At 40.6% G+C, this 23,209-nt stretch overlaps 1 protein-coding gene across 1 annotated transcript in view; it reads right to left on the bottom strand.

The window, feature by feature from the left end:
* The window catches only part of LOC139456259 (transmembrane protein 132C-like), a 95,230-nt gene that overhangs the window by 60,745 nt on the left and 11,276 nt on the right, over positions 1–23,209 (bottom strand). The window contains exon 2 of the mRNA XM_071237879.1: positions 2,531–3,338. Coding sequence (XP_071093980.1) covers positions 2,531–3,338 — 808 coding nt within the window. The remainder of the gene's footprint in view (positions 1–2,530; positions 3,339–23,209) is intronic.

Raw genomic sequence — 23,209 nt, 5'->3', positions numbered from 1 at the left:
GTGGCTCTGTTCCCTTTGAGTTTGATATGACTGTAGCTTACTGTATATATCTTTTTCAAAGATCAGCATTTCAAGATGTACTTATTTTCCCTGTTGATATTTCAGGTAGTCAAGGGTGTGTAGAATCATACTCACTCACTCACTCACAATAATAAATGCGTTTTTTCACCACAGAGATAAAATCTGTCTGCTTGAAAACCCACAAGAATGTCACACAGTGCCGTGACACACGGTTATGAATTATTGATTGATGGCAATATTTCGGTATGTCCTACTGCGGTGTTATTCAACACCAGCATCTGACAAACATGAACAACTGGCTCAAATGGAACCATACAAGAAACTGTCCCAATCAAAAGATAGCTGTTTACACTCCGCTCGTGGTTTATCCTACCCAACTGAACTTCAGCATGGAACAGCCATTAACTAACTCCAGTCGTCTGCTTCGAGGGTTCGCTTGTCTTACCTATCAGACGGAGATCACATACAGTAAACAACAGCTAACCCCAGCCATTGTAGGCTCCACTCTTCCCAGTGCTCTAAACCTACAGGATTTGCCCAAAAGCTTGCCGTCAGTAATTGTAGTTTGTCTTCAAAGCCCGGGGTATAAGACCTCATATACCTCAAGTCTCAGGTACAGCCTGTATTGTCCAACTAGGAGTTATATTTCTAAGGTTTGCGAGACTGGGTATTTTTTTATACAGTTTGTAAATTGGTTGTTTTTTTGACAGTATTGCGGGGAGACGGTTGTTGATAGCACTGGCCGTGTTTGAAGTGAGATGGGAAATCGTTTGATAAACACATGCCTCCATATTCACAGAACAACATGGTTTGCATAACCTTTCCCAGGCTTATCTCCAACACTGGATCACTTTCTAGAAGAATGGCCCAACAAAAAGGTCTCCGCCAATACACTGCAGACAAACTGAAATTGGCTCAATTACAACCAATCATTATTATCCCACACGAACATGGTCAATTTGCCCCTCATTTATCTTACAGCATAACCATCAAAGATAACTGCTTCAATTTTCATGTCAACCATCTTGACAAGCCCACTTTCACAACACTGCTATTGAATACTGAGCACAAACTGCTGACTTTTCAATTACATTGAGCCACTTCTGTAAGATAAGATCTCATCATGGAGTTAATGACTGCACTGAAAATAGACATTTAAATGTAATTTCAAAAGCATGTTTTCATCACGCGATAACATACAAATTAACTTTTTAAGAAGGTTCTTATTTCCCTACACTGGGACTTTCTTAAAGGCTTTGAATTATGTTTGAATTAACGGTCAGTATCACGTACCTTCTTTCGTCACATCTTTGGACGACAGATGTGATACAATGATGCAATGATACAGAGATAGACACAGCCACTAGCCCATTTGTTCAAGTTGTTTTATCCTAAACTCTAGATATTTGACATACTGTATTCGATGTAATAAGCGCCCCGCTCCAATAAGCACCCAGGGCGATATTTGTTAATATATTGGCAAGTGAACAATCCACATTAGCAGCCCTTCCAACTGATCAATCTACACAAGACTTATTTATTCGCGTATGATACACACTCGTGTGTTATAAGCACACTTAATTATGGGCAATTTAATTCTCGAAAAATATATCTGTCGTACATAAACATTTCAGGTTGTCAGCTTAAACCACAAAATTTATCTTTCAACTCTGTTTTTCCACCAAAATAATATTCTAATAACAGCACCCTATTCCTAATTTTGAGAGCGCCCTGGGGGCTTATTACGTCGAATACGGTAACCACTAGTTGGATATGACCAATGATGTCTACCCCTGTATTACAATGATGCAATCCCTGCCAAGACACACACATGCCATAACAATGAATTCCTTCACAAGCAGTGTTCCAACTTAAGGTGGGATCTTTGAGGTGTGCTGCTATAGTATTTGAATCTAGAGATCCTCAAAATTCTTACCTTTAATTACCCCTTGACTCTCACACTTACTTTCAATCACTTACAAAAGTGTGAATGAGAAAACACTATCTAACACTGAAAGCACAGGCAAAGACCCAAACCAGAGCAAAACAACCATGAATTCCTATGTACATAGTATGTTGAGTAGCATATTTGATTTTCATGGTGATTGCTTCACCTTTGCTGCAACTATTCCACTGAAATTAGCAAATTTCCTTAATAAACTTATTCATTGATCATTCTTCTTAGAGATTTCTTTCTAAACTATGCAGATATGTCGTATGTTCTGAAGTCATTAAAATAGTCAAATGGAAATAATGGCAGCAATATTCCAGCTATACGACGTCAGTCTGTAAATAACTTAATCTGGACCAGACAATCAAGTGATTGACATCATGAGCATCGATCTCCGCAATTGGGTCACAATGACATGCATCGACCAAGTCAGCGAGCCTGATTGACTGATCCCATAGTCGCCTCTTAAAAGACAAGCATTGGTTGCTACAGACCAGTCATAGCCCAGATCTTCAGGGCATTGATAGTCTTGTGAAGTGGAACCCTTGTTTTACTTACTTGATGACAATCACTTGAAGTTTGGAGCCGGTATCCAGGTACACGGGAACATCAAACTTGGCCGCTGGAAAGAAATCCTGTGTTGGTACGTGAAATATAAGATTCTGATCCTTTCGTATTTCGTAGTTGTATTCCTTTTCCGCCAAACGAATCGTTGCAATGAAGGTCTTTTTCTGATCGGTATTGCCCGACATGGAGCGTCCTGGTACGATGGAGTTGGATGCACTGGCACATTCATGGTTGGCGCCGACTCGGGAGACGTGGTAATACACAGACACGTCAGTGTCATTATGGTGCCACCAATCCGACGGAAGCTCAATGCCCATCACACACACACTGTCCCTCTCACTGAGAACGCACACTGCTGACAGCTGTTGGTGCTGATGCTCCACAAACATCTGACCACACCATTGCTGATCATACCCATAAACATTGTACATTCCGTCAGCTTTCCGACTACCAAAAGGCTGTGCATGCACCAGTACCTGTAAAAGTGACCATTTGGGTGTGAGTCTGTCTGTGACAATATGTGCACTCATGTCAGTGTTGTACAAGATCTGTCTGTGCATGAGGTTGAGGTTCTCGCCCTCGCTCCGGGCTTCTTCCAGCAGTGCGTCCGGCACAGACTGGTACACCTCGAATGGTCCATGGTGGACCCGGAGCTTGTATAGCTCCGAAGGATGAGTCACGATAAACGCCTCCTTTTCTGTCACCCGCGGATCCTTCGTCCGGAGCTTCTGATACGATGACTTGAGGAAGAAGCCATCGTTCGGGTCGTTGAAAGATATGTCCACGCCCCGGACTAGACCTGAAATTTGAATATGAAAAATAAGTAAAATCTTCAAATATCTATCTTAAAAAGAGTTAAATTCTCTGAAAAAGATAATCCAGACCAGCATCATCCTAAGATGTTATACCCTTCAGTTATACCCTTCAGTTACACCCTTCAGTTACACCCTTCAGTTATACCCTTCAGTTATACCCTTCAGTTATACCCTTCAGTTATACCCTTCAGTTACACCCTTCAGTTATACTTCAGTTATACCCTTCAGTTACACCCTTCAGTTATACCCTTCAGTTACACCCTTCAGTTATACCCTTCAGTTACACCCTTCAGTTACACCCTTCAGTTACATCCTTCAGTTATACCCTTCAGTTACACCCTTTAGTTATACCCTTCAGTTACACCCTTTAGTTATACCCTTCAGTTACACCCTTTAGTTATACCCTTCAGTTACATCCTTCAGTTACATCCTTCAGTTACACCCTTCAGTTATACCCTTCAGTTACATCCTTCAGTTACACCTTTCAGTTACACCCTTCAGTTACACCCTTCAGTTACACCCTTCAGTTATACCCTTCAGTTATACCCTTCAGTTACACCCTTTAGTTAGACCCTTCAGTTACACCCTTCAGTTATACCCTTCAGTTACATCCTTCAGTTACACCCTTCAGTTACACCCTTCAGTTACACCCTTCAGTTATACTTCAGTTATACCCTTCAGTTACATCCTTCAGTTACATCCTTCAGTTACACCCTTCAGTTATACCCTTCAGTTACACCCTTCAGTTACACCCTTCAGTTACACCCTTCAGTTACACCCTTCAGTTATACTTCAGTTATACCCTTCAGTTATACCCTTCAGTTACATCCTTCAGTTACATCCTTCAGTTACACCCTTCAGTTACACCCTTCAGTTACACCCTTCAGTTATACCCTTCAATTACACCCTTCAGTTACACCCTTCAGTTACACCCTTCAGTTATACCCTTCAGTTATACCCTTCAGTTATACCCTTCAATTATACTTCAGTTACACCCTTCAGTTATACCCTTCAGTTACACCCTTCAGTTACACCCTTCAGTTACACCTTTCAGTTATACCCTTCAGTTATACCCTTCAGTTACACCCTTCAGTTATACCCTTTAGTTATACCCTTCAGTTACACCCTTCAGTTATACCCTTCAGTTATACCCTTCAGTTACACCCTTCAGTTACACCCTTCAGTTATACCCTTCAGTTAGAAAGTAAGGAAGTATGGTCCTATGACGGTTTGGGCAATATTCCAGCAATGTCACAGAGGAGAACACCAGAATTTCTCTTCACTCATTGTACCCTAGTGGGGAACCAAACACATACACTTGGCATGATGAGTGAACACTTTACCCACTGGGCTACCCTATCGCCGCATGACCCTTTAGAGCCCTTCATATCAGCAATACAGTTATATACTGGTCCCTAGAGGTCCCAAGAACTTCAAGACTTCACTATGTTCCACAGATACAAACAATACATAATTGCAGTTAACACTGCTGATATTTCTCTGAAGAGAAGCATGGGATACTTGTGACCTGTACTGTCTTGGAATCCCAACAGGAGGTACTAGGGTTTATCCTGCCCTGGAATCCCCACATGGAGACAAGCATAAGGTACTGGGGGCCTATTCTGCCCTGGAATCCCAACATGGAGACAAGCATGGGGTACTGGGGTCCTATCCTGCCCTGGAATCCCCACATGGAGACCAGCATAAGGTACTGGGGGCCTATCCTGCCCTGGAATCCCCACATGGAGACAAGCATGGGTACTTTCTTAGAATGGGTACTTTCTTGGAAACCCAACAGGAGGTACTGGGGGCCTATTCTGAGAATTAATCCCTACATGGAGACAAGCATGGGTTATTGGGGGCCAATTTTGGAATCCCTACACTACAAGAAGTTTGGCTCTTCTTTGGGATAATGACCAAAGCTGCCTTGTAACTTCAGGTATTCTGACAAGTAGTTTTCTACTGCAATAGAGTCAAAACATGACCATATCTCATACCGTAACAACAGAACAATATTTTCAAATGCGCTGTACTCTGCTCCATACTATACTGGAGTTGCACTACACTATAGGACAATTCTGTGGGTTTTTTACCAGATGCTGTATCGCTATAACATAAATAAACACCATCTATTTCAAACTTGCAAAACAGATCATTAACTCTAGTGCCAAAAGTCCTTGAAAGAATGCCACATTTCCTCAACCTGCACTAACATGTCTGCCAATTTGAAATCAGACACGGCAAACTTCAGGAAGCTTTAAATACCTGCTGATATACAGTGGTGAGCGAGATACTGTAATTATTTTATCAACACTTTTGATAAGAAAAGGCACAAGTATTTCTTCATTATTTACTTGGCATTTCCCAAGGACATAAAGAATTTCTTAAGTATTTACAAGATCCCAAATAGAAGCCCAATCCCTTAAATTTGCTACAACCAAGCCTTATCTTCAAATATCAAAGTTGCATCTGCACTATCAGTAGTTGTCATCAGTCAGTATATAATTAAGCTAACCAGTTGTGAGGGAAGCAGTATGTATTTTAGAGGCTACACTAGATGAGATGACATGTAGTTTAGTATCCAGGGTTATAGGAAGTAAACATGTTTCTCCATTGACGATACAGCCATGCAGCCCATGATGGCTGTCATGGGGGGGCTAAGCCAAGCATGCCAGAAGTACCATGATACTGAGTCATTCAGCTGATACCGAATCACTGAACTGTTCCCGAGTCATTGATCTGATACCATGTCACTGAACTGATACCGAGTCATTGATCTGATACCATGTCACTGAACTGATACCAAGTCGCCCTCCTGTAACCGTGCCACTGAACTGATACCAAGTCGCCCTCCTGTAACCGAGCCACTAAACTGATACCAAGTCGCCCTCCTGTAACTGAGTCACTGAACTGATACCAAGTCGCCCTCCTGTAACCGAGTCACTGAACTGATACCAAGTTGCCCTCCTGTAACCGAGTCACTGAACTGATACCAAGTTGCCGTCCTGTTACCGAGTCGCTGAACTGAGTTCATGAGCTGACTGAACTGGTAGGACCAGATTCGTCCAGAATCACATCTGCTTCTGTAATATCCCAATTTTCTAACAGACTCAATATGTTGCTTTGTCAATTTAAACTGTTTTGTCTTGTCAACCATTTAAACCCCTAAATCCCTCCATAGCCCTTCATCTCTCCTTACTGCTACCATCTGCCCCATCAAAATTTCATGATTTTGTCTCATTTGGTCATTCCATAGTATTCTTCTTGATTATATCGCTTCAATTTTTTAAAATAAATAATCCCCTCCCTCCACCCTCCCTCCACCCTCCCTAGTTGCAGCACAACCCTTCCTCCGCCAAACCTTTGTTGACCTCCCCCCCCCCCCCCCCCCCCCCCCACCTAAGTAGCAGGTAACTGGGACACAGGACACTTATCCTTCACAAGACATGCCTCACATTCTCGAACCCTGTTGATGACATGCTGTCAGTCTAAATTACAGACCAGCACAGATTAACAGCCCCAGTTCTACATTGCTGCATCAGTGACAGTCTTGATTGGCTATTGACAAGCTGTGCCTCATCTAATGTTTTGTGCGCACACAAAATCATTTGTCATAATGTTGTTTGCCCTGTGAAAATTCTTGATCTGTAAACTTTGATGTTTCTGAAAAATGTACCACTGATATCTCATTGTAATTTCAATTCGAAATAAACCTACTGTGCATTCACTACTCCAGTGCCATATTCATTGTGTTGAGTTGCCTATTGCCTACTTAGAGATGCAAAGGCAGGTATAATCTTACCATGGGGAGACACAAGCTATTCTACCTTGCTGTTAAACTGCTCAACTTGTCAGCTGCATACCACACTAAGACTCATCCACATACCTAACACATTCACACACACAACCAACATCACAACACAAATCCACACCTTCACCACACAATGGAACACACTAACATCCCAGAACGCAGAACATCCAAACACACCACTCAAAAACACTACATAACACACAAACACACCAAACCACAAACAAACCAAACCACACACACACAAACACACACCAAACCACACACACATCATCCAAACACCTTATCCATACAACAATCATACTATACATAATGAATGACAAGTCACCACACACATCTACACAACAATCACACACACACACAACAACCCAACACACATCCACACAAAACACCACACACAAAGACAACAACACAACTCACACATCCACACCTCACACATCCACACAATGCACCACACACAACAATCACACAACACATGAGGATACACAACCCACCACACACATCCATACAACACAAACACACATCCACACCTCACACATCCACACAATACACCACACACAAACACACCTCACACACATCCACACCTCACACATCCACACAATACACCACACACATCCACACCTCACACATCCACACAATACACCACACACAACAATCACACAACACATGAGGATACACAACCCACCATACATATCCATACAGCACAAACATACAAACACACATCCACACCTCACACACATCCACACCTCACACATCCACACAATACACCACACACAAACACACCTCACACACATCCACACCTCACACATCCACACAATACACCACACCTCTCACATCCACACCTCACACATCCACACAATACACCACACACAACAATCACACAACACATGAGGATACACAACCCATCACACACATCCATACAACACACACCCACACCTCACACATCACACATCCACACAATACACCACACATATCATACAGCACAAACACACCATCCAACAACTAACTCAAAGCTCCTGATGGTTTTTGCTGACTAGCCTAACACGACTCAAAAGATGTTATCAAAGGAGCATGCTAAATATTGATGTGCAACAACCAAGAAATACTAACGCCTGCCCTCAGAACCCTCATGTAATATTTCTTCCATCTTGTTACTACTTAAGATAAAATCATCAAATGTTGTGCAGAACTATATAATGCTCTACTTAAACACCTTCATGACAGCACTTCTCCCCACAACACAGGGCAACAGTTGTGGGTGATTGTGTGCACCCGGGATGTTCAACTGGAATGACAACACATCCCCTCATTCCCATCCACATTATCAGTAAACAATATAAACCTCCTGTTCAGCTGGTCAATGTTCACCGCCCGCCCGCCCATGGAGTTGCTGGCAAATACCTGGCAAATACCAGTAGATAATCACCATCTATAATGTGTAAGATATTAACCGTAATCCCCAATAATCCCTGGGCTCTTGAACACCACCAACGCTGATGTAGAGATTGCCGAGCCTGCCGCCTGCCCCCGGCCAACACTTGAATTAACATACAATATTATCTGTTTCTTGGTATTCCATGGTAATGAACCTTGCCAAAATGTCATGACCTATATAGTCCTCCCTGATCTAGATAAATAATAGCTTAATGGAGGAACATTACGGCCACACCTCATGTGATAATGTGTCTTATTCATACAATGTGTATGTGTGAAGTACATGCACAGAAGAACTTACTTCCATATACCTTCTGTATAAAACACATACCACACCATATCATACACAATATATATCATACCATACCATTAACAATATATACTCACTGCCAAAAGAAACGCAAATACCATACATGTTGGTTAATATATGAAGGCTTACTCATATTCAAGAGATATTATTGGTTCTATGCACAAACAAACATACTGGTATGTTTAGTGAACCGGCGCTCATGAATGTGACGTCATAGATCCATGACTCGAGATGCACTATTTGTCTTGTGCGGGATTAGCGGGTAAATTTTGGAAATCATGTGCAGCATATCGTGATAAGAATAAAGTAACTCTGTGGTAACACTTGACTGATTGTTAGTTTTGTCTTTAATTGGTACACAATGGAAACGTCTCTTCTTAACGCACATACTTCATCATACCACAAGTACCAAACACTATAAATACCATACACAATGTCATACCATATACCATACCATACCATGCCTTCACAAATTTGTTAAACAGAAATTATCTGTATAGAAAGTATGGATATCACATTTTCATTTCCTTATCTAAAGCCATGGTTGGGTAGCCCAGTGGTTAGTGTGCTTGCTTATCATGCAGAAATTCTAGGTTTGATTTCCTACACCATGACTCACTTGGTCACTGACACCCAGCAAAAATAAATCCCTACACTCACACTCTTCAATTCCTGCTCAGATGACCATCTTATCGCGTGTCTGCCGGTGCGAGAAACATCTATTATTGATCATGACCATGTGGATCATAATGTTTCAGACTACAAATGTTAATCCATGGTCTCATAACTCTATACTTATTGATCCAACTGACACAGGAAATACCCATAGACAAAGAACAATGCACGTTTCAGACAGCCATAGGGCAGATGGTCAGGAAATGGTTTGAAAATCGTCTATCATAAAGGGACATAACTCATAGCCTGAGTAATACTCATAATGGCTCAGTCGCTTTCATTGTTAAAAACAGGCCTTAATCCTGGGCAGAAATGGTCTGGTTTTCGGAGGAAGCATCTCCTTTATTCTGCAAAACAATGCCAGCATTGAAAAGGTTTTGGGAGTGCTGGGATGTGTAAACAATGAGACACCAGATGCTACTTTCTGGGCCACTAATTTTATTGGGGTATATTGTACGTGTTTGGTTTTTAAACTAATGAATATGTATTACGCACATACGGTGTTGAAAAATTATACCATAATTCAGGTGATGTAGTTTTTAGCGTCTGCATTGACTTTGATTGTACATGTTATAAAATCATGTTCAGATTTCACATTTTCTTCCAAACAATAAAATTTCTTTATTTATAGTTATTCATTGTGGTTTAACATCACTAATGGACAATCAACATAATTACAAGCAGGGTGAGTGCGTTTGGTTGAATGCTGCTTTTAACAGTATTCCAGTTGTGTCACGGTGTGGTTAAAGCGTTCGCTTCGTCACGCCGAAGACCCGGGTTCGATTCCCGACATGGGTACAATGTGTGAAGCCCATTTCTGGTGTCCCCCACCGTGATATTGCTTGAATATTGCTAAAAACAGCGTAAAACCATACACACTCACTCCAGTTGTGTCATGGTGTGTGGGAGGAAAGCCAGAAGTAATGCAGGTCTAAGACGTTTACCAATTTGGTAAAACCAATTATCACAAGTATGGTGCTGACAAACCTAGAAACATATTTGAGGCAAACCAGGATTCAAACCCACTATCACAGATTTCTGGCATGCCCAAGGCACACCACTCTGTGCAGCGAATTGCAGTGTCTTAGATGACTGGGCCACCCGTGCCCCTTAATTACAAGCAAAATTAATCAAACGTGTCATTACTTTCAACAAATAAACTAGGAGATATTTCAAAGTAAAATACCCCCATCTGACAGCTCAATAAACATTTTCATATCAATGGCGGAAAAATGACAAAACTGTACATCAGGATGTAATTAGACAATGGAATAAATGGAGAGTCTATATCACTTTACACGCTGTTATCACCCCTCCATTCACTTCTGCAAAGATCGAATAATAAAGGGATGCTGGTGTCAGCTGGGACCTTTATGTTTTCCTACATGTGATTGAACATTCTACAAGTGGCCTCCACCAGATCAGCCAGATAGTCAACAGAGTGTTACTAAGCCCAGTGCTGATGGAACCGTCCCATGATTCATCTTTCTACCTCACAACACAATCAACATGGCCTCCATAGCAGCAGCGGCCATATTGAACAGAGGAATTTGTTACTGTTGGAATAGTGGCTGGTGAATATCGATCCGTATCCCATGCCAGTTCCATCACTACATTATGGCCAATAGTGGCGGTCTGGCTCGGAGCATCTGATGAAGACTGATTGATGGGGGTCCAGTGACCGTACCACTGTGATCGGATGCTGATACCATGAATGCAACGGACAGATTAACTGACAGTAATGCCACACACCAACACTTACGAACACTGTATATGGATTAACAAGATGGCTTTGTAATTAAGTGACTCATGAGCCACGGAGTTCATTGATCCAGAAATGATTTGCCAATACTGAGAGGGCAGTTGATGTATGGATATTCAGGGTATTGCAACAACTACATCTAATGGTGTTGACTTGATGGCCCTCGAGCTGGCCTTGTGTCTGCTACACAATCAGATATTGTTCCATGCCATCATGAAGCATGCAGGTGTCTGATGGAACCTTTATCATCAAAGCAAGTTCATTCTTTCCCATTAAAATCACATGGATTGAAAATTTCCAGATTAACGAATCAGGGTTACGGTTAATGCCGTTTTATAAACATGTACACAAGTTCGCTTGTTTGTTGTTTAACGCCACACTCCGCAATACTCGAGTCATATGATGATGTCCTGTAAATAATCAAGTCTGAACAAGACCATCCAGCGTTGGATATTGAGACTAGTAAAAATCTAAGCGGGCTAGTTGTTTTATCCTAAAATCTATTCATTCTATACAACAACAAGTGAATCACAACAGTGACTGACATCATGAGCATTGATCCACGCAATCTGGATCGATGACATGCATCAACCAAGTCAGCGAGCCTGACCACCCGATCTTGTTAGTCGCCTTTTACGACAAGCATAGTTGCCTTTTACAGCAAGCATGGGTTGCTCAAGACCTATTCTAACCCAGATCTTCATGTGTCGCCATTGAATTGACCTGTGAGGATTACAGGTAATAATATAGGTCCCCAGCAACCTAGGCATGTTGTATGAGGTGACGAGGTGGATCAGGTGGTCAAATTCGGTGACTTGGTTCTGCATATCATTGTATCCCAATTGCATGGATCAATGATCATGATGTCAGTCACTGGATTGTCTGATCTGGTCTGGTCTTGAATATGACTGAATACCAGTGTGTCAGCTAAGTGGGAGAAACGTCTGACATGATGCAGGTCTTAGACGCTTTGATGAAACCTACAATGGCGCTGACAAACCAAGAAACATAATCACCGCAAACCTGGAAATCCAACACACAATCATAGTTTCGGGGTATGCACCTCTATGCAGCAAATTGCAACAATTTAGATAACTAGGTCCCTCATGTCCCCAAACCCACTGGAAGCACTTTAGGGGGACTCATTTAAAAATATATATAATTATACTGACATAACAAAAAATATTAACATATTTGTTCCAATTCATATCAAGTCAAGATTTTTACCATGTCAATTGGACTATTGTTACTACTGTAGTTTTCACGATGTAACTGGTATTATACTACTCAAAAGAGGTTAAGGACCACCCCATTTCTTTCATATTACTATAGTTAATCTGTCATGTTTCGACACTCATGCCATGACAGATTAACTTTTGTAATATATTCTTTTGTGTCATATTCTTTTGAGCAGTATATATTAGCGCAAATTCAAAACTTAATTTCTACCTTACTCTCCAAGAAATAGCTTCAATTCACCTAATTTTTCATTAGTGCACTTGCACTTTTTGAAAATGAATTTACTCATGTTTATATCGCCTAAAAACAATAGTTACTCTAACATGTCTGAGATTCTATCATAGGAATGTCCCCTCCAAAATGGGCGTCTCGACACCTTTCTGTGAGGTACGAGCGTCTAAACAAACCTATTGAGAACTTTGTTAGAATAGAAGTTTTATTTAGACAAAGGGGACTGAATGAGGCCAGAGAGCTCACAATGGCATCAATACTGCCTGGCAGAGGGTACAGGTGTTCCCAAGTACAGTATTCCCTCACTATAACAACACATTATATCCACAAAATGTCAAACAAAAAGACCCATCATAAAAAAAATTGGATAAAACCTTTTATATCATAATGAATACAGCCACCGATGAACATATAATTTCATTATAAGGACATAAAAGGACAAAGCACTATAATGAGGATGGTCGTAGAGATCAAAGGTTTTTAAGTGCAGGTTTAGCTGTGTCAAACCAAAGGTTACACAAGCTTGTGAGCCTTGTCCTGTTTAAACTGAGGTAAGGGGTTTGAGGCGCTTTCATCATTCTAAAGTGGTCATATCCCTGCTTTACACACTAGTGCCAACCAAAAACATACAATGGTGTTTTCTTGCCCATCCAATCAACTTATCACAGTAAGAAAGGAAACAATACAAACTGCACACAAAATATGACCACTTTTAAAAAAAGAGCTAGAGAATATCAACCCGGGTCTTGGCATGACGAGCGAACGCTTTAACCACTAGGCTACCCGACCGCCCCTTCCCCTGGAGTAGCTGATGATTACTATTATGTATAAAAATGTGAATTCTTGGCACTCTAGTAATTTCCATACATCCCTGAATAGTATTATAAGTTCCATAGTACTCAAAAATTGGAAGAATATTTTCCAATAACACTAAAACCTTGAGAAAGTTAGACATAAATTTACATATGTACTAATGAATGAGTTCTGAAGCCCTTTATCCTGATGTTAATTTAAACATGCAATGAATCTGAACAAGGAAAAAAACGAGCAGGGCTCACTATTCACATGCTAATATCCCCAACCACGAATCGAACATATTTCTAAGTTAAAACATGAAAACAGCATATTTTCTAACAAAAAACACTTATCGAAATCAAACTCTGCACTGCACCTCTCCTATTGATATAGGAAGAGAATCCATCAAGAAGTTTTCAAGCTATGGGTCACACAAATGTTGAAGTAAATAAACCATTCAAGTACAAAACAGGGAAAAAATCATATCACATCAGAAAATACAAATATTAAAATCAAACTTTGAACTGCACCTCTCCTATAAGTTTTGAAATGTTCCTTAAATTTGAAAAGCATCATTGTCGAGTAGTTCTCAAGTTAGCATGGTTAGAGATCAAACAAATGTTGAAGTAAAAAACATTCTAAGTCAAAAAAAGAAAAATAGCTGTACTTCTTCAGAAAAACCAAATATTGAAATCAAACTTTGCACTGCACCTCTCCTATTGGTAAAGAAAGTGTTTGAACAGTTTGAAAAGATCTATGCAGTAGTTTTTTTAAAGTTAAAGGTCGTATAAAAAATGTCCTCGGAAGGGCAGACGGAATTCCTTGGTATAATTATATACCCCTGCCCTTTTAGGTCAGGGGTAAAATAAAAAATTCTGAGAATGATTATTTACACACCTTAATATGAAATAAACGTGAAAATTGATAAAATAAACGAAAGATATCTCATCTTTCACATCTCTTTGCAATTAGAAAACTTCTTGAATTTAATACTTAAATAGCTTCAAATCCTCATGCTCCCCGGTATCAATAATCAATGTTATAATAATGGGGCAATAGCCACGAGGTGAAAGTGTTAACTTGTCACACCACAGACGCTGGTTTGATTCTCCACATGGGTACAGTGTGTAAAGCCCAATACTGATGCTCCGTCCATGGATGGCTGGAATATTGCTAAAGGCAGATTAAAAGCCGACTCACTTGCTGTGCAATCACAACCATTCAGAATATTATCTTTCTTAGGACCAGGGTGGATCATATTATGAATACGTAACAACTTGTAATGTGTGTGAAAAGTCGTACCAATATACGCTATTTTAAGGGGGCGTGGCCTAAATGCAAATGTCCGATTGGGATTTTATATTTTCCGGACCCCTTTATGTACAGTTGTAAACACCTTTCACTCAAATTAACAAGATGTTCTCAGTAGTTAATCCTTGATTAATCAGTGTCAACTCAGTTTATTGCCTATTACAGTGATTGACCGATTGGACTATCATGTAGGTACGATGTATTTACAGCAATCAAAACAAACAAAGCTTGTCAGTGTAGATAATCTTCATTGTGTTACAACTGCAGACAGAAACTGCTCAGTCCTAACTGTTGATCATGTCCGGCCAAAAATTAAGAATGTCTGGACAATACTTTTTTAAATGTCCGGACAGAAAAATTTAAATGTCTGGTAAGCAATATTTTAAACCGGACATTTGAGATTCCCAATCCGACATGTCTGGCGCATATGACGGTTTCCGGACGCCTGGTTCAAAGTCTGTCCCAAAATCCCTGCAGAGGGTATTTTCAAAGTAACTTCTAAAGTTTCGAGCATGAGATGCCTAAGGAAAAGGATTTATAGATGTCAACTTCTTTATTATGATGAAACACAACGTTTCAGAGAACATGCTTCCTCCTTCATCAGGTGATGGGGAAGCATATACTCCGAAACGTTGTGTTTCGTCATAATAAAGAAGTTGACATCCATAAACTCTATTCCTTATGTGTGTATCACTTCTAAATGTCATTCAAAGACATGCCTAGAAATCAAGATCTTTCAAGTCTGAATAAACTTAAACTAGAACAAAATGAAAAACATTGCTGCATAAATTTTGCATAATAAAAGATTAAACAGGAAAGATTTCCTTTTCTACAAGCCAGACTAGGCCTCCATTACATCACACAAAGGTAGTAATGGCAACATGAGACAGATCATTCCAAGCATATTGTTCAAACTGGCCAGTCTTTGATGTCGGCTTTCACAGTAGGTGTTGATGTATTACACTATATTTCACCTGCACAATACCTGTCCTGATTGGGTCGCACCTGTGTCTACCTGGCTGATTACACAATACCTGGTTAATACACCCAGGGGCCATAACTCCCAGTAATTCCACAGGGCCATGATACAATCTGCTGTAATACACACACTTGGAATAATCAGTTATTTAATGGCACTGGCTTAATTGGATTGAATAATGTGACCTGAAGCTTGATGACTTGATGACTTAATGACAGATGACTTACATCCCATTCACATCAACATAAGCGATGCTGCACATGTACACATGCTCTTAAACATGTTAAATGTAAGTGCATTAAATGAGTGAGTGAGTATGGTTTTACGCCACTTTTAGCAATATTCCAGCAATACCACGGCAGGGGACACCAGAAATGGGCTTCACACATTGTACCCATGTCGGGAATCGAACCTGGGTCTTCAGCGTGACGAGCCAACGCTTTAACCACTAGGCAACCCGACCACCCCGTTGGTGCATTAAACCCAATAATCCAGTATAATATACGTAAGTATACAATTTGTCAAATATTTAACATTTATATAATAATTATCTTTCATATCCAGATGTTGTCAGCCAATAATTAAACCAATTAACTTAACATCAGAGTGGTTATTCAGCATGAAAATGACACGTACATTATATTGAATTATGATTATCGAAAACCTACCATGGTTCCATTAACTGAACCCAATTCTCATAAGCTACACCCACAACCTTCCCCTTACCCCACTGAAAGCAAAGTCAGGTCCCCTATAACACTAAAAAATAGTCAATGAAATCCTTTAGAACACAGCATCATCTTCACCAGTCCTTGTTTTAGCCCCTTAATGCCAAGCGCCAGACAGGGTAACAACAAGTACCCTCTTTTAACGTCTTTTGGTATGACGCCGTCGGGGATTGAAACCCGGACCTTCCGTTCTCCGAGCAGACGCTCTACCACTAGACCCTGAAGGCTGTCTCAGGGGCTGTGAGAGGAAGGTCCTCGCCCCTGGCAGGTGCTTGTTATGTCAAACACTGCACTCCCCAGTCGCTTCGGCAGCAGAGGAATTGGGATCATCTTCTGCAACTTTATCTAATGAACTTGTTGATAACGACAACTATCTCATCAACCCATCACTTTTTCTACCTTCAACACACAAGAGTCATTTAATGTTTGAAAATATGTTATATCCTTGGAAAGAGAGGTATTGCAGCCAGATTAACTATCTCCCTTCTCCACGGGCCTAGCAACCTCCTTGGCAACCATGGCAGATAAAAGAGAGGCTGATTAACCCACGATACAACAGCCGAACTACGGAAGGATGACTGAGTTGACACAGGGAGTCCGTCAGGACGACTGATACATGTTAGCAGGTGGAATAATTCACAGACACACCCACCTCCACAGACACACCCACCTCCACAGACACACTCCCCCACCCGCTCAATTCAACTCTGGACATAGTCAAATCATACTTTCCATGACCCTTTGCCAAAGTGTGTTTTTTTAATGCTGTACAATACTCCTATAATATGATGTTGGCCTGTAAATAATTAAGTGTGGGACAGACAAAACCAGTGATTGATATTATGAGCCCCCTCCCATCAACCAAGTCCCTGATCCTGATTCATTAGCCACCCTGCAAGATAAGCATAGGTTTATATTCCAATCTGGAACACACATGGGAGCCCCTTTATGTAGAAGTTACTAAGGAGGCAACAATAAATCAAGCAGACAGGGACACTACAAAAAGGCTTCCCCCTGCCCCATGTTTGGATTCAAACTCAGACTGAGTAGCTATTGTCTGCAATGTTCACTGTTCTACCCATTAGTGTCAGTTCAGGTTATTTCCTAATAAAAAAGTGATGATGATGATGATGATGATGATGATGATGATGATGATGGTGATGATGATGATGATATAACAATTTTCTATTTTCCAAAACTATTCCAGGCCTGGGAAAGTAAAACACAAATACCATGATATTTCCACGTTTTCATGACCCGTACAAACCCGTATCACATCTTCACCCTAACTACTATATTTTCTGCTATAACATTGTAATCACTATCATTGTTATTTTTATTACTACACCTTTAGAAGTTTTCCCGACAGCATACTGGGACACTATAACTTTGGTCTCACCTCCAAGCACACAGTTCCCCATGATCACCATGATAGGCAGAAAATACACAAATAAATACTTTCTCCCCCATCACTTATCCTTTCAGTGTTTTTAAACAAACTGAATGAAGACACAGCAATAACAAAATAACCAAGACCATTTACAAAATTACAGATAACACCCGACCAAGGAGTCGGGACATTTATTATGTTCCGAGCAATAACTTACAGCCCAGCACACTCAACCTGAGCCTGTATGGAGACACCCATTCAAAGTTTAAACAGGTGCTTGCTGAGCAGGCCACATCTGAAGCAAAATGTTTAACAAAATCTGTCTGCTCTTTTATAAATGAAAAAAATAGCTGTTCACTTTGTGTTTTGAAACTCTTAACCAACCTGTGAGAGTTTTAATAAATTAACATCTGCAGCTTGAGCCATAAACAACATGAAACAGCTTTTCCACAAGATGAGAAAAAATATTACACACTTTTACGTCCTCATTTTTTCATCCTTTTCGCAACTTGTTGACACCGAAACAAAACAGTCACACCACAAGCACTCTTGAGAACGAACATAAACTAACTTGATTAATTTTTCCATTTACACAGTCCAACAGTCTGAAGCTTTTGTTGTAGCACACAAAACGAAATCTACCAGTCATTCAATGAGCGTGACCTGTGCACCCTACACTCTGTAAAAAAAAAATCAATCTTTTTACAACCTTCTTTTCAAATAAGAATATATCCCTCTCAACACAAGCCCCTCAAATGCTGGCGAGTAATATGACCAAGCCTTCAATCGCAATATCAAACTTTCACAAGTCTATGCTAACAAATAAACCTCCTTGCATGTATCAATATTAAACCGGGCTTATCCATCAAAGAGCTGTGAATAGGCACAGCAGCATGCGACACTGGGAAGTGATTACACAGAGGGACCATGGCTCCGACGTGAGACTCCAGTGGCTCCGACTTAGAGCCGATCTGCAGTCTCGACACACACAGACCTTCACCATGTCCCAGGTTTGGTATCTGTTACAATCTGATTCAACACGGTCTGTCCACAGCCCCAACATGTAAACACGTAGTCAATATATTGCAATTTACTTTTCTTGGCTCAAGTTCACAAATTTTGTTGATATTAACCTGTTACAAACAGGGGAAAATAAAGGAAAATGTGATGGTTTTCTTTGGTAGTACTAAAGAGGATGTTTGAAATATTCAGCACAAATGTTTTGGTTTTCACCAAAGTGGATGTTTCACATATTCAGGCCTAACCAAGGTTGGAATGAAAAACAACAGACAGCAATTTCTCAATGATTAACAAAACCAGTAGCCATGGTAAAAATGTACGTATAAGAAAATAAGATCATTTACATAACAAATTACCACAGACTGTATAATTCTCATGTTTTACATACCAGTAAATTGGCCACATTTTATCATTTTGCATATTCATGAAATGGGCCAAATTCCCTTGTCAAACATTGTACGTTATTTCTTGGGCATAAGATGAATCTGAACTGGGGTCTGTATCCAATTGAACTGTTGTCAACAAGAGCTTTAACATGAGGTGAGAATATTCCGAATATTGCGTGCATGCCGCTGTGTGTACTAGTCCAGACTAATGCCGATGTTATAGTGCCAGCCCACTGAATACCCAACTCAGGCACAGTTACCAACTCAAAACTGACCCTTTATTCCCCTATGCCGAATGCCAGGAAGGGTAACCATGGTAACAAGACTTTAACATGAAGTAACCACCAGGGAACTTCATAATAAAATACAAGTGCTAAATATTAATTAATCTTCAAAAATATTACCAAACTGTGGACAGGGAAATAACTCAAACCAACACAATTTAATCCTGATGAAAATTGACAAAAAACAGAGCAAACAGAAGAAAACTAAACATGTTATGAGACTAATACAATTATTCATCTTAACCTAGGAGATGGGGGGCAATTCTTGTCAGCCACGACGCTCTCTTACGTAACATTAATACAAAGGTAGTTGTTCAGTCATTCTTATTCACATGAAATGTTGGGACTGTAGACCTAGCGGTCTGACAGCAGCCGAGACTGAGCTTTCAAAAACAAATACTGGGACACCCGCTTGTGACCTCCTTCAGTTGCTCCTTCAGCCCGACTTGAGAGTCAGCAGTGCTATAGTATTAGCACACTCCTACTTGAGGGGATTAATTGCCCTTATACTCTCAACATCAAATACTTCTCAAATATACAAACTCTTGTCTTGGATAGACTTGATAACCTATATGGTTGCTATATTCTTTTTTATGGTTTGTTTCTTCTGCACATTGTTCTACAATCAGTTGTTTTGTCTTACAATGTATCTCATGCTAAGCAGTATTCCAGCAATATCAGTGGGGATCACAAGAATGGAGCTTCACATTGTGCCCTAGTCCTGTGCCATGACTGGGTGATTTGACAGACAGACAGAGACAGGGAGAGAGACAGAGAGATTCTTTTAACTAAGAGCCTAGGCAAGTCTAGTTTCCTTGATTCCACAAAGGTTCTTTTGAAGAAAAACAATTACAACGGTCTAAAGAAATGATTTCATGTACTGTATACTGAGTGTTAGTCTAATTGTACCCATATGGGAATCAAACCCAGCCTTCACTGATATGAGTGAACACATTAACCACACGGCTACCCCTTGAAGTGTACAACAACTTCGGTAAAACCAATACCTGTATTTGTTCCCTCCCCTCCACCCTCCCCCAACATGGCAAGTGTGACTAAAGCTGTGTTTAACTCTAAGCACTCAGTCTCCTACCATGTCCCCGTACAACCATGTCTTATCATGAAAGCTACACAGCCTCAAGGTTTCCAGGTGGCCGGGAACACTGTGATTGCTTATGTCAACACTGATTCCACTCGCTGATTTCACAGCCTGTTAAAGGGGGACCAGGCCGGGGCTCACTGGCAGTCCCAGCTCGGGTGATTTAAGTCACCAAGAGCATGAAAAACAGAAATATATTGTCAGTACATTTTAGCTGGGAACAGAACCGTCCAAATTAATCCCTGTATACAGTCTGCATTTACATTTTTACAGCAAGTTTGTTACTGAACACTCACACAGAAATTTGATTCATTTAAGTCTTCAGGAATACATAACATAACCTATTCACACGCGAACATCCAGGTAGATTTGGTCCTCAGCAAACCATACTTGTCATATAATGCGACAAAGGGGATCTGATTTCCCCATGTAATACATGAAACCGCCGTTTCAACTACCCAATGCCCCTCTCAACACAACTCCTTTCCTCAACTGTTTCCTTATGTTTGTTTGTTGTTTAACGCCGCACTCAGCAATGTTCCAACTATACGACAGCGGTCTGTAAATAATCGGACCCATGAAGATCTGGGGTAGTGGTCAGGCTCGCTGACTTGGTTGATGCATGTCATCGAATCCAAATTGCCTGGATCAATGCTCATGATGTCAATCACTGAATTACCCGGTCCAGTCTTGATTATTTACAGAATGATGTCATATAGCCTGAATACTGCTGAGTGGGGGTTAAAAAACAAACAAAGACATTATTCTTCTACCTGGAAGTCAACCTGTATTTGATAATCAGTACATTGGCAAGATTGAGATGTTTCATTTTCATGGGGGACATCAACCAAACTGCCATGGTTCACTTTAATACACAAGACATTTAAAGTCAGAATGAGGCTAAACGCCGGGAATATCTTCCCCAAACTTTTGTTAGGCTGAAGGGAATTATTCATGACACTTAGCACCATTTTAACCTTAAATTTCTGCCATCAGTCTGCAAATTGTTTGACAGGCATTACTTAGAAGATGACAGATGACAGATGACAAAGAAGCAACAAAGTCTGCAAAGTTCCAAAGATATCGGCTTCAGTTACACCATCTACCTCGTTCACAAGTATGGACAGCACATCAACAGTGGTCCAAATCAAGCCCACTCCAATAAGTGATCCGTGAAGATCCGGGGTAGAATAAGTCTTCAGCAACCCATGCTTGCCGTAAAAGGCGAATATGCTTGTCGTAAGAGGTGACTAACGGGATCGGGTGGTCAGACTTGGTTGATGCATGTCATCGTATCCCAATTGCGTGGATGGATGCTTATGATGTCAATCACTGGATTGTCTGGTCCAGACTCGATTATTTACAGACCGCCATCATATAGTTGGAATATTGCTGAGTGCGGCGTTAAACAACAAACAAACAAAAACAAAACTCAACTAAGCAGACGTGTACGATTCGGTGCCACAAAAGTAGAAACATGGACACCATCATTAAGGGGTGAAAATCCCTGAAAACCTCAGAGCACCTTATAGTTGCAACAGGAATACACTCAGGACACTTGCTCGACTTCAAATCCAAAATGATTTCAGAATTCTTCTGTATTGACAAAAAATGGTCCCATACATAGACAATCCATGGAATTTAAATGGACATTCAACTCAAATCCATCCACCAGCAAGGCATGAATGACAAAATCTATTCCTGGTGTTCCCACATGCCTAGACTAACACCCAGTCTCTGAAAATACATAGTTTTGATAGAAACGAACAGCTCCATTCTCCCAGTGAGAGACAGATGGTGGGGGGAGAAAGATTCAGAACCTGAATCTGTGGAAAATCTAGACTTGCTTCATTTGAGGCCATAGCATTACATAAAGGCTGTGCAGAAGGGGAAATAATATGGTTCAGGGACTCCCTTTGAGATAAAACTACCACATGCGAGTGAGTGAGTGAGTATGGTTTTACGCCGCTTTTAGCAATATTCCAGCAATATCACAGCAGGGGACACCAGAAATGGGCTCCACACATTGTACCCATGTCGGGAATCGAACCCGGGTCTTCGGCGTGACGAGCGAACGCTTTAACCATCAGGCTACCTGACCGCCCCCTACCATATGCATATCCTTTACATAATACATGGAGACAATGTCTCAATTTCACAAATGACACAAATTACAAGTCTAAAAATTACAAGAAAAGGGCATCATCCTGTAAACATGGTAGAGGATAGTCTCCATGTAGACTCACGTATTAGCCACCTACAGGTGTATTCTTGTTTGCAGAAAAATAGGCCTTTAAATGTTACATGTTTTTAAAAATGAACAGAATCTCTAACCTTCAGAAAAGTAGGCCTAAAAACTGTTTGATTATCAAACAAAAAACGGGCCCCTCACCATGCCTACATT

The sequence above is a fragment of the Haliotis cracherodii genome, unplaced genomic scaffold, assembly GCF_022045235.1.
Source record: "Haliotis cracherodii isolate W230 unplaced genomic scaffold, xgHalCrac1.p SCAF_11, whole genome shotgun sequence".
Lineage (NCBI taxonomy): Eukaryota > Metazoa > Mollusca > Gastropoda > Lepetellida > Haliotidae > Haliotis > Haliotis cracherodii.
This window is presented reverse-complemented; position numbering and strand designations above follow the sequence as displayed.